This window comes from Delphinus delphis, chromosome 17 (genome assembly GCF_949987515.2).
Source record: "Delphinus delphis chromosome 17, mDelDel1.2, whole genome shotgun sequence".
Taxonomy (NCBI): Eukaryota; Metazoa; Chordata; class Mammalia; order Artiodactyla; family Delphinidae; genus Delphinus; species Delphinus delphis.
In genome coordinates, this window is record NC_082699.1 from 65,145,744 (window position 1) to 65,159,007 (window position 13,264).

The window sequence follows — 13,264 nt, forward strand, 5'->3', positions numbered from 1 at the left end:
TTCATCCAGAGACTGACAGAACGACACGGAGCGCTCGAGCAAGGCACGACTACCGGGGTCCCTGCCGGCTGTACCTCGCTGTCCCGCCCCTCAGCTTGCAGGGGGCGGGCATGAAGGCTGGTCCCGGGCTCCGCCCCCCGGCCTCGGACCCCCGGCCTCGCGCCGGCGGGCGGAAGTGACGCACGCCCGAAGCCATTTCCGGCGGGCCGAAACTAGGAAGAAACTTGGAGCAGCCGAGGCGTCCGGTCACCTGTCTCCTCTGCTCCCGTGCCCCGTGGCCCGGGCCGCACCGAGCTGTCGGGAGCCCAGGCCATGGGGCAGCCCGGGCCGTCCGCAGTGTGAGGCGTGGGGCCTCCCGCGGGCTCCTCGGACGGGCTACGGGCGGGCAGGCGGGAGGCGTCGTTCCAGCTGCGGTCCTGGCCGCCGCCGCCCTCCCGGGCTCCCGGCGTCATGAACATAGACGTGGAGTTCCACATCCGGCACAACTACCCCTGGAGCAAGCTGCCGGCCAACGTGAGGCAGGTATGGAACCTGGGGCCGGGGTCCCGCCCCGCCGTCACCTGCTCGCCGAGCCCGCGGGGCCGAGGCTGGCGCCTCTGGGCTGGCTCCCGGCCTTCCCCCGCCCAGGGTCTTGAGATAACCTACCCGCAGCCCGCGGGTGAGGAGGGGACGGTCCTGGGGCCACAGGGGCAGGATGGGGCCGTTTCGAAATGGGATGGAATGGTGTCCAGTGGACTCGCTTGCCGCCTTCGCACGCAGACTCCCTTCAACCGGGCACTGCGCTAGGCACCTTCGAAACAAATTTAAAACACGGCTCTTGACCTCCAGAACTGCGGGATGGTGGGAAAGGGACGAGAAACAAATGAATCCGTTACAGGCTGATAGCAGCTCACACGAACCTGCATGATAGTATATGCGAGCGCGCAGAGGAGGGCGTCAGAAACCGTCCAGGGAGTGTCAGGACGTTGTGTAGGGGAGGCATTTAAATTGGGCATTAAAGGACGAATAAGAGATAGATAAGGGGGATTCAAGATTTTCCAGCGAGAAGGAAAGTCATTTTAAGAAGCTTGGACGAGTGAAAGCGTGCTTTGAGAGTAGTGAGCGACCTCCTCCATCACCGGAATCCGGAGGTGTAGATGTATTGGTGTGTTTGGCAGTGGGGCTTGGTGAGTGCGTGGGGAGTGGTAGCGGTCAGGGCCGGATTTTAAAGGGCTTTCGGACTTTGTTTCGTTGGACTTCAGTCTGTCAACAAGATGAGTTTATTAGAGATGTTGCAACAAGAGAGCGACAGGAGGTTTTTGTCCGAGAGGTAGTTCTCAAATGCTTGAGTGTTATTTTTACTCAGTTGTTTTACAGATATTTATTGAACACCTACTATGTGCTATGCCTTGTTTTAGGTGCGGGTTATTTGCAACAGTCAACACGGGAAAGCCCTGTCTTCATGGAGCTTACGTTTCAGTAAAGAAAGACAGTTAACAAATAAATGAATAAATACAGAATATGGTGAGCGGTGGTAAAGATTATGAAGAAGTGATATGTGCTGTATAGAAGGCACTTTTTCTCTCTGGTCATAGATGGACCTTCAAGTTCCCGCCATGTTGCTTGGTTGAGAGTGAAATTCTGTTTTCCATTGGTGCTGGACCCTGGCATATTTGGAAAGTTTGGGTTGTTGGTGGTGATGGTATAAGGATTATTACTTTGCCTCCTCTCCCAGCTTGGGGTCTTAGTTCCAGGAAATGAATAATTTAAGGTTCTGGCGGTGCATTGTGTGGCAGAGAAAACGCTTTCACTTCAAGATACCAAAAATACAAGGAAGTGGAAAGATAAATTTAAGGAACTCAGAATTCTTGGGTGGCAGTGGCTGCCCATGTGACGTTAATCTTGAATGGGAGGAAGAAAGCTCTAAACCTGACAGACTTTCTCTTGTTAAGCTGGAATGAGGGCTTTGATGGGCACTTTTTGTTTTTAGGGTTTTGTGGCATATGGCAAGACAGCTGGAAGAACCAACAATCCTTTGTTTCCATGTTTTCTCTACTCTTCATTTCACAAAAATAAATGTAACATAATAGAAGAAAGATGGATGATTCAGTTATGTCCAACAGAAATAATTGATCTTAATTAGTATTGGGAAAAGGCTTTTTTTTTGAATTTTAGAATTTTATTTATTTTTTTATACAGCAGGTTCTTATTATCTATTTTGTACATATGGCAAAAACCTTTCCAAACCTTAGTCATGACTATTAAAAATAATCTCAGAACAGTGTTATACTTAAGCACAAGCATGACATTAAATTAAAACTTTTTTTGGTGAGATCACTTACAAGAATTGGTGTTTTAGCTTAGGATAAGCTTTCGCTTGTAGAAGGTGTTGCAAAACCCATCTGTACAAATTACTTCATGGATTTTCTCTAGCCTTGCTCTTTTTCCCTAGGTCTACCTTGGATTAGGACATCAGCTTTCTGTCTGGTGTCTAGCACTCAGAAAAGTACCTTCCTATCCATTCTTCATACTATACTGTGGTGAGGTTTCTAAAATGCAAACCCAGTCCTATTTCTATTTGTCTCCATAGATTACATGTTGCTTCTTTTTGAATTGAGATGTTAATTCCTCTAGAAAGGTTTTCCTGACCTATCTCTGGAGTAGTTGACCCTCAGGTGTGCTGCCCCAGCACTGTATTTCTCACCCATAGCACTTACCCCACTATGTTGTATTTTCTGGTTACATTACTTGTTTTTGCTTTTGTATTTTGAGCACCTATCTCTTAGTTGGCTTTTAGTAAATACTTTTGCAGTGAATGAGTGATAGTATCAGTCTGAGATTTTTTTCCAGGAGCTAAAGCTTAGTCAGTTTAAAAGTGGGGAATAGTCCTTGTGTGGAAAGAATTTGGTTTTTGGTGTTACAGATACTAAGTACTTTGATAAGAGTTTCTGGTAAGTTTTGATGAGTTTAATTTGAAAGTGACTCATATTTCCCAGTTTTGAAAGCTGGTGGAAGGTGATTCAGATTTTTTTTGAAAAAATATTTGAAAAAATAGTTTTTATATAAATGAGATGAAAATTTTTTACATGGTGTGAGCTATACTAGACTTTCAGAAATCCATTAAAAAGTTTTGGATCAGGCCATTATTTCAGGATCTTTCTATGTAGTTTACCAGTATTCATTGTTCAAAACAATTCATAGTTTTATTTGAAGGGAAATTTTATGATGAGGTTCCAAGGAGGGTCAATTAAAAAAAACTATTGTGTATTTTGGGGGAGGTGGTGCGCATTGGGGTTTGTAGGAGCAAAAGCTTTAGAAAGAATTCTTTATGCTTTTAGCATCATGTGATCCACACTGGGTGTTTTACAGCCGGTTTCTATGTCACTCTGTCTGTTTTAGTTCCTTTTATCTGCAGCCCAGCTTCATTTGTCAGACCTGGTGGGAATTTCTACAGGGTCTGCACTGTCTCCCAGTAAAATGACCTTTCTTTCGTTGCCTCCTGTAGTGGCAGCAGTGTTTTAAAATGTGGATGGTGGGAAATTGGGGTGGGCGTGGAAGAGAAGCCAAAGAATCTTTGTGAACAAAGCAATTATATTTTATGTACAAGGGTAGTGAAGAATAAAATCAGCTGTTAATGCAGTTTTTAGTTATTTGTGTGTCTGCACATGTATCGATCAGGACCAGTCATTACTTAATGACTAGCGCAAAGACTTAGATGTTTAGTAGATACTGTATTCTCTCATTAACTTACAAATAATGGGGACCTTATATTTTGTGTAAGTGGCTTGATTTACACTTTTTATCCTGGAGTTACTGGGAACAGAGTTTTAAAGGGAGAAAACGGTTGTAAGTTAGAATAAATTAAGGGACTTATTTTGAAACAGAAGAGTAAATTCTCAAGTTTGGAAGTTGCTGAGATTTTAGCAAATTGTCTGCTGTGTGAGTGAGTGTGTGTGTTCTCTGTTCCTTGAGAAAGAGACTTTTATTTGGCAGTAGAGCTAGAGGAGATCCTTTAAAATTTTACAGAAAGCCTAATATTTTGAATCCCCTAAATATCTTCAATAGTGGCCCTGGTTTTGGTGCTACATAAAAGATAGGAGAGCAGTATCTCTACAATGAACTTTACTCCTAACTTCTTGTAATGTTAAAATGGATGAAAATAATGTCAGCACATAACATTTCAGCAGTAGTGTGGCTTATGGTTCAACCTGTGATAAATCAATTAATCTAGATGCAGGAAGAAAGATTTTTAGTTTTCTCACGTTATGTCCCTTTTTTCTTAAAATGCTACCCACCAGTAGTTCCAGTTGTGTGCCAGTTTATTTAGATGTGAGTTTCATCTGTTTTGTGAAGATGGCCTTAAGTGAAAGTATGTGCGTGGACATTTACCTTGGCTTTCAGAAACCTATGAGTGAGAAGTATAATAACTGAGTCCTCTGTTCCTTCTGTCATTAATCTCTTAAGATGTCTTATTTTATAGTGTGTTGGAAAGATCATAGCTAGTAATTAGAAGGGGGATAGCAGTCGTATATTAAATTAAGTTTATGGTCTCACATTGAATATCATGTTAACTATAATCAGACAGACTTATTCTTTGCTTTCATGAGAACCCAATTTTGGACTTAAAACACTAAATTCACAGCTAGAAAGCATTTTGCTCACTAAAAAATATATCGGAAATTCTAAAATTGTCATAAGTGTTTTCTGATGAGGCCATAAGATGACGTTTTTAAGAAATAATCGTATTTAGAGGTATTTTTTAAGTGTACATTCTCCAGGAATCTTAATTTTTAATAATCATAGCCCTCAACTGTAAGTAGTCATCAGACGGGGATCTGTCCTTAGTGGCCATTCTTAAATTTAAATAAATGTAGGTGCAAGAATCTATCCATCTACACAAATTGGAGACGGTCAAGAAGGAAATCTTTTGATGATGGGCATTCTGACCTGTGTGAGATGATATCTCATTGTAGTTTTGATTTGCAATTCTCTAATGATTAATGATGTTGAGTATTCTTTCATGTGCTTGTTGGCAATCTGTATATCTTCTTTGGAGAAATGTCTACTTAGGTCTTCTGCCCATTTTCGGATTGGGTTGTATGTTTTTTTGATACTGAGCTGCTGTAAATTTTGGAGATTAATCCTTTGTCAGTTGCTTCATTTGCAAATATTTTCTCCCATTCTGAGGGTTGTCTTTTCATCTTGTTTATGGTTTCCTTTGCTGTGCAAAAGCTTTAAAGTTTCATTAGGTCCCATTTGTTTATTTTTGTTTTTATTTCCCTTTCTCTAGGAGGTGGGTCAAAAAGGATCTTGCTGTGATTTATGTCATAGACTGTTCTGCCTATGTTTTCCTCTAAGAGTTTGATAGTGTCTGGACTTACATTTAGGTCTTTAACCCATTTTGAGTTTATTTTTGTGTATGGTGTTAGGGAGTGTTCTAATTTCATTCTTTTACATGTACCTGTCCAGTTTTCCCAGCACCACTTACTGAAGAGGCTGTCTTTTCTCTACTGTATATTCTTGCCTCCTTTATCAAAGATAAGGTGACCATATGTGTGTGAGTTTATCTCTGGGCTTTCTATTCTGTTCCATTGATCTATATTTCTGTTTTTGTGGCAGTACCATACTGTCTTGATTACTGTAGCTTTGTAGTATAGTTGGAAGTCAGGGAGCCTGATTCTTCCAGCTCCATTTTTCTTTCTCAAGATTGCTTTGGCTATACGGGGTCTTTTGTGTTTCCATACAAATTGTGAAATTTTTTGTTCTAGTTCTGTGAAAAATGCCATTGGTAGTTTGATAGGGATTGCATCAAAAAATCTACAAACAGTAAATGCTGGAGAGGGTGTGGAGAAAAGGGAAACCTCTTGCACTGTTGGTGGGAATGTAAATTGATACAGCCACTATGGAGAACAGTATGGAGGTTCCTTATAAAACTACAAATAGAACTACCATATGACCCAGCAATCCCACTACTGGGCATATACCCTGAGAAAACCATAATTCAAAAAGAGACATGTACCACAGTGTTCATTGCAGCTCTATGTACAATAGCCAGGACATGGAAGCAACCTAAGTGTCCATCAGCAGATGAATGGATAAAGAAGATGTGGCACATATATACAATGGAATATTACTCAGCCATAAAAAGAAACGAAATTGAGTTATTTGTAGTGAGGTGGATGGACCTAGAATCTGTCATACAGAGTGAAGTAAGTCAGAAAGAGAAAAACAAATACCGTATGCTAACACATATATATGGAATCTAAAAAAAAAAAAAAATGGTCATGAAGAACCTAGGGGCAAGACAGGAATAAAGACACAGACCTACTAGAGAATGGACTTGAGGATACGGGGAGGGGGAAGGGTAAGCTGGGACAAAGTGAGAGAGTGGCATGGACATATATACACTACCAAATGTAAAATAGATAGCTAGTGGGAAGCAGCCGCATAGCACAGGGAGATCAGCTCGGTGCTTTGTGACCACCTAGAGGGGTGGGATGGGGAGGGTGGGAGGGAGGGAGGGAGGGAGACGCAAGAGGGAAGAGATACGGGGACATATGTATATGTATAACTGATTCACTTTGTTATAAAGCAGAAACTAACACACCATTGTAAAGCATTTATACTCCAGTAAAAATGTTTAAAAAAAACAAGAGAAGGAAATCTTTATTTGTAGAACTTAGTTTTTTGTTAACTTAAGTGAAGTTATGTTCTCAGACTGCTCTTTTATTTGATATTAAATACTTTAGATAATTTCAGTAAATCCTTTTAGAAAGGGAGACTGAAGATAAACACATTGAATTTTTGCTCTAATACCATAGCAGGAAAATTTGTATGATAAAATTTAAGAAAATCTTTACTCAGTTCTGGAAATTAGAGATTCCAGGATAAAATTAGGGGGCATGGTATTGAAATTTTATGGGGTAAAAGTACTGTTGTTTAGTTTGGAAACTATTTTAAATCTATTTGAAATTTTTTTTAGAGTCTTGGAAATTCACAGAGAGAATATGAGAAGCAGGTTGTCCTGTACAGTATCCGCAATCAGTTACGATACAGAAATAACTTAGGTAAGTAGAGACATTTTTACATTGAGGTAGAAATGACTACTGCTGAATTACGTTTTCATAAATCTGTCCTATCTTTTTATTATATATTTCATAGTACTGAAATTTTTCCATGTACAGCCTTTAATAAATTCTATAATGACCCATCACACCTAACAATAATTTGCATTAGCAAGTAGATTCTTCTTTCTAATTCCAATGAAAATTATTTTTTAGAGTACTGTTTATAGATTCATTTTACCTATAGAATATTAATTTTGATTCAGTTGTCCTCTTTTTAGTTTAGTGAGAAAATATGCCAGAAAAGAAGTACGTTCCTTCTTAATGAATTTTGACTTTGAGTTTTGTTTTGGTCTCTATAAATTTTCCAAATAATACAACTTTAATGAAGACTCTTTCTATAATAATTGGAACAAATTTTAAACATAATTGGCTCCATTTTTTAAAAAAAACTTTTTTAAAAATGTTTGCTTTTTATTTGTCAGATTACTTTGATTATTCTGTTGCCCTGCTAGTCTTCCCTCCCATTTGTTACTCTTATTTTAAGCATAGTATTTCAGAGATAGGTTTTCTATGAAAACATATTCCATGGAAATCAGAGGTTTTTTTACATTTAAAACACAGAAACCAGCAAATAATGTTTAAAAATAGACTTGATTTCATAGAAAACGGCCATTCAGATTGGCTGTCTTGTAAAGTATCATAGGGGTTGGATGGATTATAGCTTATGTTTTTTGGGGGAGACATTCCATGTTCACTTTCTTTGCTCTTTGATTTGTTAAGAATTATTTCTCTACTTTTCTGTCCCATATATTTTACTTATATACTCTGAAGTCTGTTGCTTGTGGTGTAATTGTTTCTTTGTTCCAACTTAGATTGTTTTATTCTCTTCCAATTTACATACTTCTCTTTTTAATTAATATTAGTTTGTAAAGTGTTTCTCCTTGCATTTATAATTATATTTAAGTATAAGATCTGAAAAAAAACTGGAGAATTTCCCTTTCTTTCCCAGTTAAACATGTCAAGAAAGATGAACGCAAGTACTATGAGGAACTCTTAAAGTACAGTCGAGATCATCTCATGCTGTACCCTTACCATTTATCAGATATCATGGTAAAGGGCCTGAGGATAACACCATTTTTATATTATACTGGGATTATGGAGGTGAGTTTACAGTACGTGAATCTTCAGGGATGGGATGGGACTTCATGTCGGGGACACTTTGTGAATGATGACCAGCCCTCAGCCACGGTGGACATTGTTTCTGAGTTTATAGTGTAAAAAAGATGGTTGCTTAATAGTTAACTGTTGTAGCCACACTTGTGCAAGTAGTTGTCCTTATCAGTGTTTTCTCAGCAGGAAAGTATCTGTCTTTATTCTGTGTTCTTGAAGACGTTGTTGACCCTTTGTGCTGTTGTAGCGTTAATCAGCCATTTATGTTAGCACAGTTTGTATAAAATTTATTGCTTTTAATACACTGTTAAGGTTGAAAATGTGGGTGACAGAATTGAACATTGGGCTCAGAGAAGCTTAATATATTTAGCTGTTTTCTAACTGTAGAAAGAATAAATGATGATATAAACCCAACATTATATAATGCATGTTTCAGAAGAATAGAATTGTATTAGTAGTCCTGGTTGCTAATCTTTCTGTGATTACTAACTTTTAGATGTTAGCCTTTTTCCAAAGGCAGTTTTTAGGCCTGTGTTGAATAGCTTTAAATAGTAGTTATATACTGGTTTTTTGGCGTTTTTTTTTTTTTGCGGTACGCGGGCCTCTCACTGCTGCGGCCCCTCCCGTTGCGGAGCACAGGCTCCGGACGCGCAGGCTCAGCGGCCATGGCTCACGGGCCCAGCTGCTCTGCGGCATGCGGGATCCCCCTGGACCAGGGCACGAACCCATGTCCCCTGCATCGGCAGGCAGACTCTCAACCACTGCGCCACCAGGGAAGCCCCTATATACTGTTTTTAAGTGGGTTTTATGTAAAGCTTGGCAGTATTTATCTAGTATTCATTTGCTGTTAATTCTATTTGAGTGCTACTGTTCTGGGCTCACCAGCCACTTGAAGAGCAGAGGGCAGCCTAGAACTGAAGGAGTTGGGCGCCTGCAGTAGCAGTGAGGTTAGCTCCCTTTAGGACGTGGCTGCCTTCACAGGAGCTCCCTTTGCCTGTCTCCTTAAGCCCCTTCTTCACAGGCACTTCTATAGTCCCATGTCTCCTGTGTCCCTGTTTTGGAGGAAATACAAAGTAAAGCTTGAGGCCTGGCCGCCCAGGTTTCTGTCAGTCCCTTTCCCTAGAACCAGGGTAGCATAATGAAGGTGGCAGCTAAGCAGTGTGTAGAATAGTTTTGTTGCTGTCTCTCTGATTATTTTTCTGGTGTTATCCACAGGTTTGGGGGAGATAATAGAGTGAGGTTTTGTCCCATTTACTAGCTTTCAGTGCATCCATGTGCTTGCTGTTCTCTGGTATCTGTTTTTATACCATTGGGTATAACTCCTGGGCTAAAAATGGGTCTTATCCCCACAGTAAACAGCTGGTTTATTACTGGAGAAACAGATGAGGGTTGCAAGAAGCTGGATCCTGAGTTTGACTCTGTTGCTGGTTGGGATTTGGAGGAGCAGAGGCTGCTGAGCGGTTAAGGTCTTTGTCAGCAGTGCTTGTCTTGGATGCTTGTTAATGGAGCTATGACACACTGTTGGGCCTTCTCTCGGGATTCTCTCTAATCCTAGGGTAGGAGTCTAGGATCAGGTATGAAGTGTGGAGAGCCTGGAACCCTGAACTCTGAGAGAGGTATTCCTTGCATAGCTTCCATAGGGCAGAGATTACTGGGCAACTGTCTGGGCTTCATAATGCGCTGTGAGGAACCCAGACCTGAAAGCCTGACCTTCAGTTGCTAGGTTGGGACCTCGTGGTACATGCCACACTGTGACATGCACGCTCTAGGTTGCCAGGCTCTGATCTCAGTGCTTCCTGTGGCAAGGACATTTTGCGCTTAACATTTACGTTTTTTTCTTTTTAAAAGGACATTATGAACAGTGAGAAAAGTTATGATTCATTGCCCAATTTCACTGCTGCTGACTGTAAGTATTTAATTATGCTGAAGAACGAGGCAATGTTTAGAGTGTCTTTGTGCATGCGTGCTCTTGCCTTTCATTATTGTGCTTTTAACCTGGAAGACTTGAAAGATGAGAACAGCAAGCAACATTATTGATAGGAATTTTATCAGGTGATACAAGTCAAGTATAAGATTTTGTCTAAATGTCTAAGAGAATATTTTGGAGTGGTAGAATCAGAAAAATGGGACTAGTCTCTGTATTTCTAGAGAATGAAGTTCTGTTACTTGGGCTGTGGTGTATACCAAATGAGGAAAGAAAATTTGTGCACAATATTTTTGCAGCATGATATATGGTTGTTACTAACATAATTTGCTGGTGTTTTATTATGCTTATTTTAATGAAGTGTGTATTTGAAAAGTGACATAGTTCTGTTGTGTTAAGAAGAAACTTTTGCTGAGAAGTACATTTTGACTTCCTGGAATTGGGAGGACTTCTGCTCTTTAAAAATTTTCTCAGTTAGCATTGTCAAAGTGTCAGCTTGAATTCACCACTCCCAGTTGCTTGTCTTTTATATTTTGTTTGAAGAATTCTTTTTAATTTGATATTGATCATCTGTCAGTAATCAAAAGAGGAATGAAAGTCAAAGGTTTTTTCCTAGTAGGTTGTGAGTGTACTGACATTTCAAGATGTATTAAATGATTTTAAAGGAAAGGCTCTTTCTTTTAGGTCTAAGGCTTCTTGGCATAGGAAGGAACCAGTACATTGATCTGATGAATCAGTGTAGATCGTCAAAAGTAAGTTAGTTGTTTCCCTTCCCTTCAAATTTCTTGTCCTCCTTATCACACAATCAGATTAAATTTTTAAGTAGTAGAAATAATGAATTATGATTTCTTTCATCAAATAAAATATGCTTAATACAGAAACAACTCATCAGTATCTCTAGGTTATAGCTTAAGTGATTATTGAATTAAAAATATCTAAGGCATAAGACATTCCATTTATTTTTAAAAATTAACTTTGCTCTGCTGGTCTTTTCACCTGCTCATTCCACTCCCAGGGTTCACTTCATGGGTGAAATCAGTACACAAATGCATTTTCACCTGGGTTTCCTTTGAATTTCTAGATTTAGATCCAGATTTAATGATAGTGTTTTGAAGTAATTTACTTTGAAATAATTTAAGAATGACTTTCTCCATTCAGTATATCTAGAATACTTTAGATTTTAAAACATGAGAATTTTAAAAGATATTTATTTAGTCTGTTGGAAACTGTCTTGTTATACTGTTACCAAAAAAAAAAGAAAGTAGTAATTTTAGATAGATTGCAAATGCTCTGCTGTTTGTACCATTGCAGAAATTTTTCAGACGGAAAACGGCCCGTGATCTTCTACCAGTAAAGCCGGTGGAAATTGCCATAGAGGCATGGTGGGTGGTGCAGGCTGCATATATCACAGAAGATGACATAAAGGTAGATAACTTTAAAAGTTAAACATAGGATTTTTATTTTAAAAATTATAATTTTTAACTATAGTTACATAACTTTTTTACCAAAAGTAACACTAGCTGGTTTTCCTGAAGGAAATTAAACTTAAATTCAAAATTGTAAATGATCTTCGTAGGCTAGAATATTGGAAGTTTTCGAAAATACTCTTTAGTCATCAGGGAGACTTGACTTGGTTCATGTACAGTCATCTGGGGATTTTACTTACATGTTTCATGTAAAGTGACGTGATGCCACAGCTACCAGCAATAGTATTGCCAACGGTTTTTGAGGACTTGCTGTGTGCTCAGTGTGCCAGGCACTATTCCAGCTGCTTTTTATATTGTCTCATTTGAGTCTCATCACAACCCCAGAGCTGTGTATTATTTGTAGCCTCTTTCACATGTGAGGAAAGTGAGCGCAGAGAAGTGAAGTAATGGCTCCAGTCACAGTTCTAGTAAAGGTCTGGGATTATAACCCAGGCAGTTTGCTGTGCTCTTAATCACTGTGCTGAACTGCTGTACTGAAGTGGTAAGTGCTTGTTAGGGAATAGTGTCAAGATCAAGGGAAATACTATTCCCAGTGGTCAGACCACATTTGCTATAAGCTTTATACATTTTAGAAGGGATGTTGATTTAGGGGAAAAAGGTGGAATAGCAGACGATGTGCCTAGAGACCAGTCATATCCCTGTGGCTGAAGGAATTAAGTGAGCGTGTGGATTTTTTTTTAGTTGGCATTTTGTTTTACTTCCAAGGACAGAATAAATCCAGTGTGTGCAAGGCTTAGAAATTCTGCTTCAGTGCATTTACTTCCGAGCAGAGATGTCAGACTGTGTCATGAGATGGTGATCTTGTCAGTGATAATAATCCTGTGGCATGTGAATGAACTTCTGGTTTGAGAGATCCAGAATCAGCAAACGGATCAGATTCCAGTGCAAAGAAGATGAGTCAATATTACTATTTATTAGTGAGCACATTACTTACCAGCAAGTATTGGCACTTAAAATTGCTTTGTTGTATGAGTTCTGTTGGTAGCATATTTTGGCACCTTAATTGATGGTTGTGTGTGGCTTTTTTTGTTTGAATTCTAGAGTAAAAAATGAAAAAAATATGTAGTTCATTCAACTAATGACTTATAATCATTGGTTTAAACATGAATAGATTTCAGGAAACTTACCAGTTAGTTAATTTGGACAGGACCTAATTGAAAATATTTTGCTTTTCCTAGATATGCACTTTGCCCGAGAAATGCGCTATTGATAAGATCATTGATGCAGGCCCTCAGCTCTCTGGATCACTAGATTACAATGTAGTACATAGTAAGTGGTTAGTAGAAATGGTCTTTCGTCAACATAAAAAATTATTTTAAGCCATCAGCAATTTATAGCAATTATTTATCAATTAGGTAAGAACAGTAATATTTCCTAAGGAATGTTATTGTTTGAAATGTGACCTTAGTCCATTGTTTTCCAGTGTGGCTATAATTAGTCACATAGATTAGAAATTTATACAAATGAATCATAAGAAAAATTTTGCAGTTCTGAGCATTTGAGGGAAACCAAGATTTGAAAGCTTTGATGTAATTTTTTTTCCTTCAATCTTTCTTTTTTCCTTTTCATATACCATTAAGTTGTAAGAATCTTTACAGAAAATCAGGAATAAAGTTTTTATTTTAATTTTTTAAACT

The 13,264-nt window shown here is 39.1% G+C and overlaps 1 protein-coding gene across 2 annotated transcripts in view; it reads left to right on the forward strand.

The window, feature by feature from the left end:
* Nucleotides 1-208: 208 nt before the first annotated feature.
* The window catches only part of FAM91A1 (family with sequence similarity 91 member A1), a 42,863-nt gene continuing 29,807 nt past the window's right edge, over nt 209-13,264 (forward strand). The window contains exons 1-7 of one of the 2 annotated variants that reach the window (XM_059995160.1): nt 209-522; nt 6,962-7,046; nt 8,056-8,207; nt 10,065-10,122; nt 10,825-10,892; nt 11,452-11,565; nt 12,806-12,896. In XM_059995160.1, coding sequence (XP_059851143.1) covers nt 451-522; nt 6,962-7,046; nt 8,056-8,207; nt 10,065-10,122; nt 10,825-10,892; nt 11,452-11,565; nt 12,806-12,896 — 640 coding nt within the window. In that variant the 5' untranslated portion in view covers nt 209-450. Of the gene's footprint in view, nt 523-6,961; nt 7,047-8,055; nt 8,208-10,064; nt 10,123-10,824; nt 10,893-11,451; nt 11,566-12,472; nt 12,904-13,264 lie in introns of those variants that run through there. The other variant, XM_059995161.1, reaches the window with a different exon arrangement.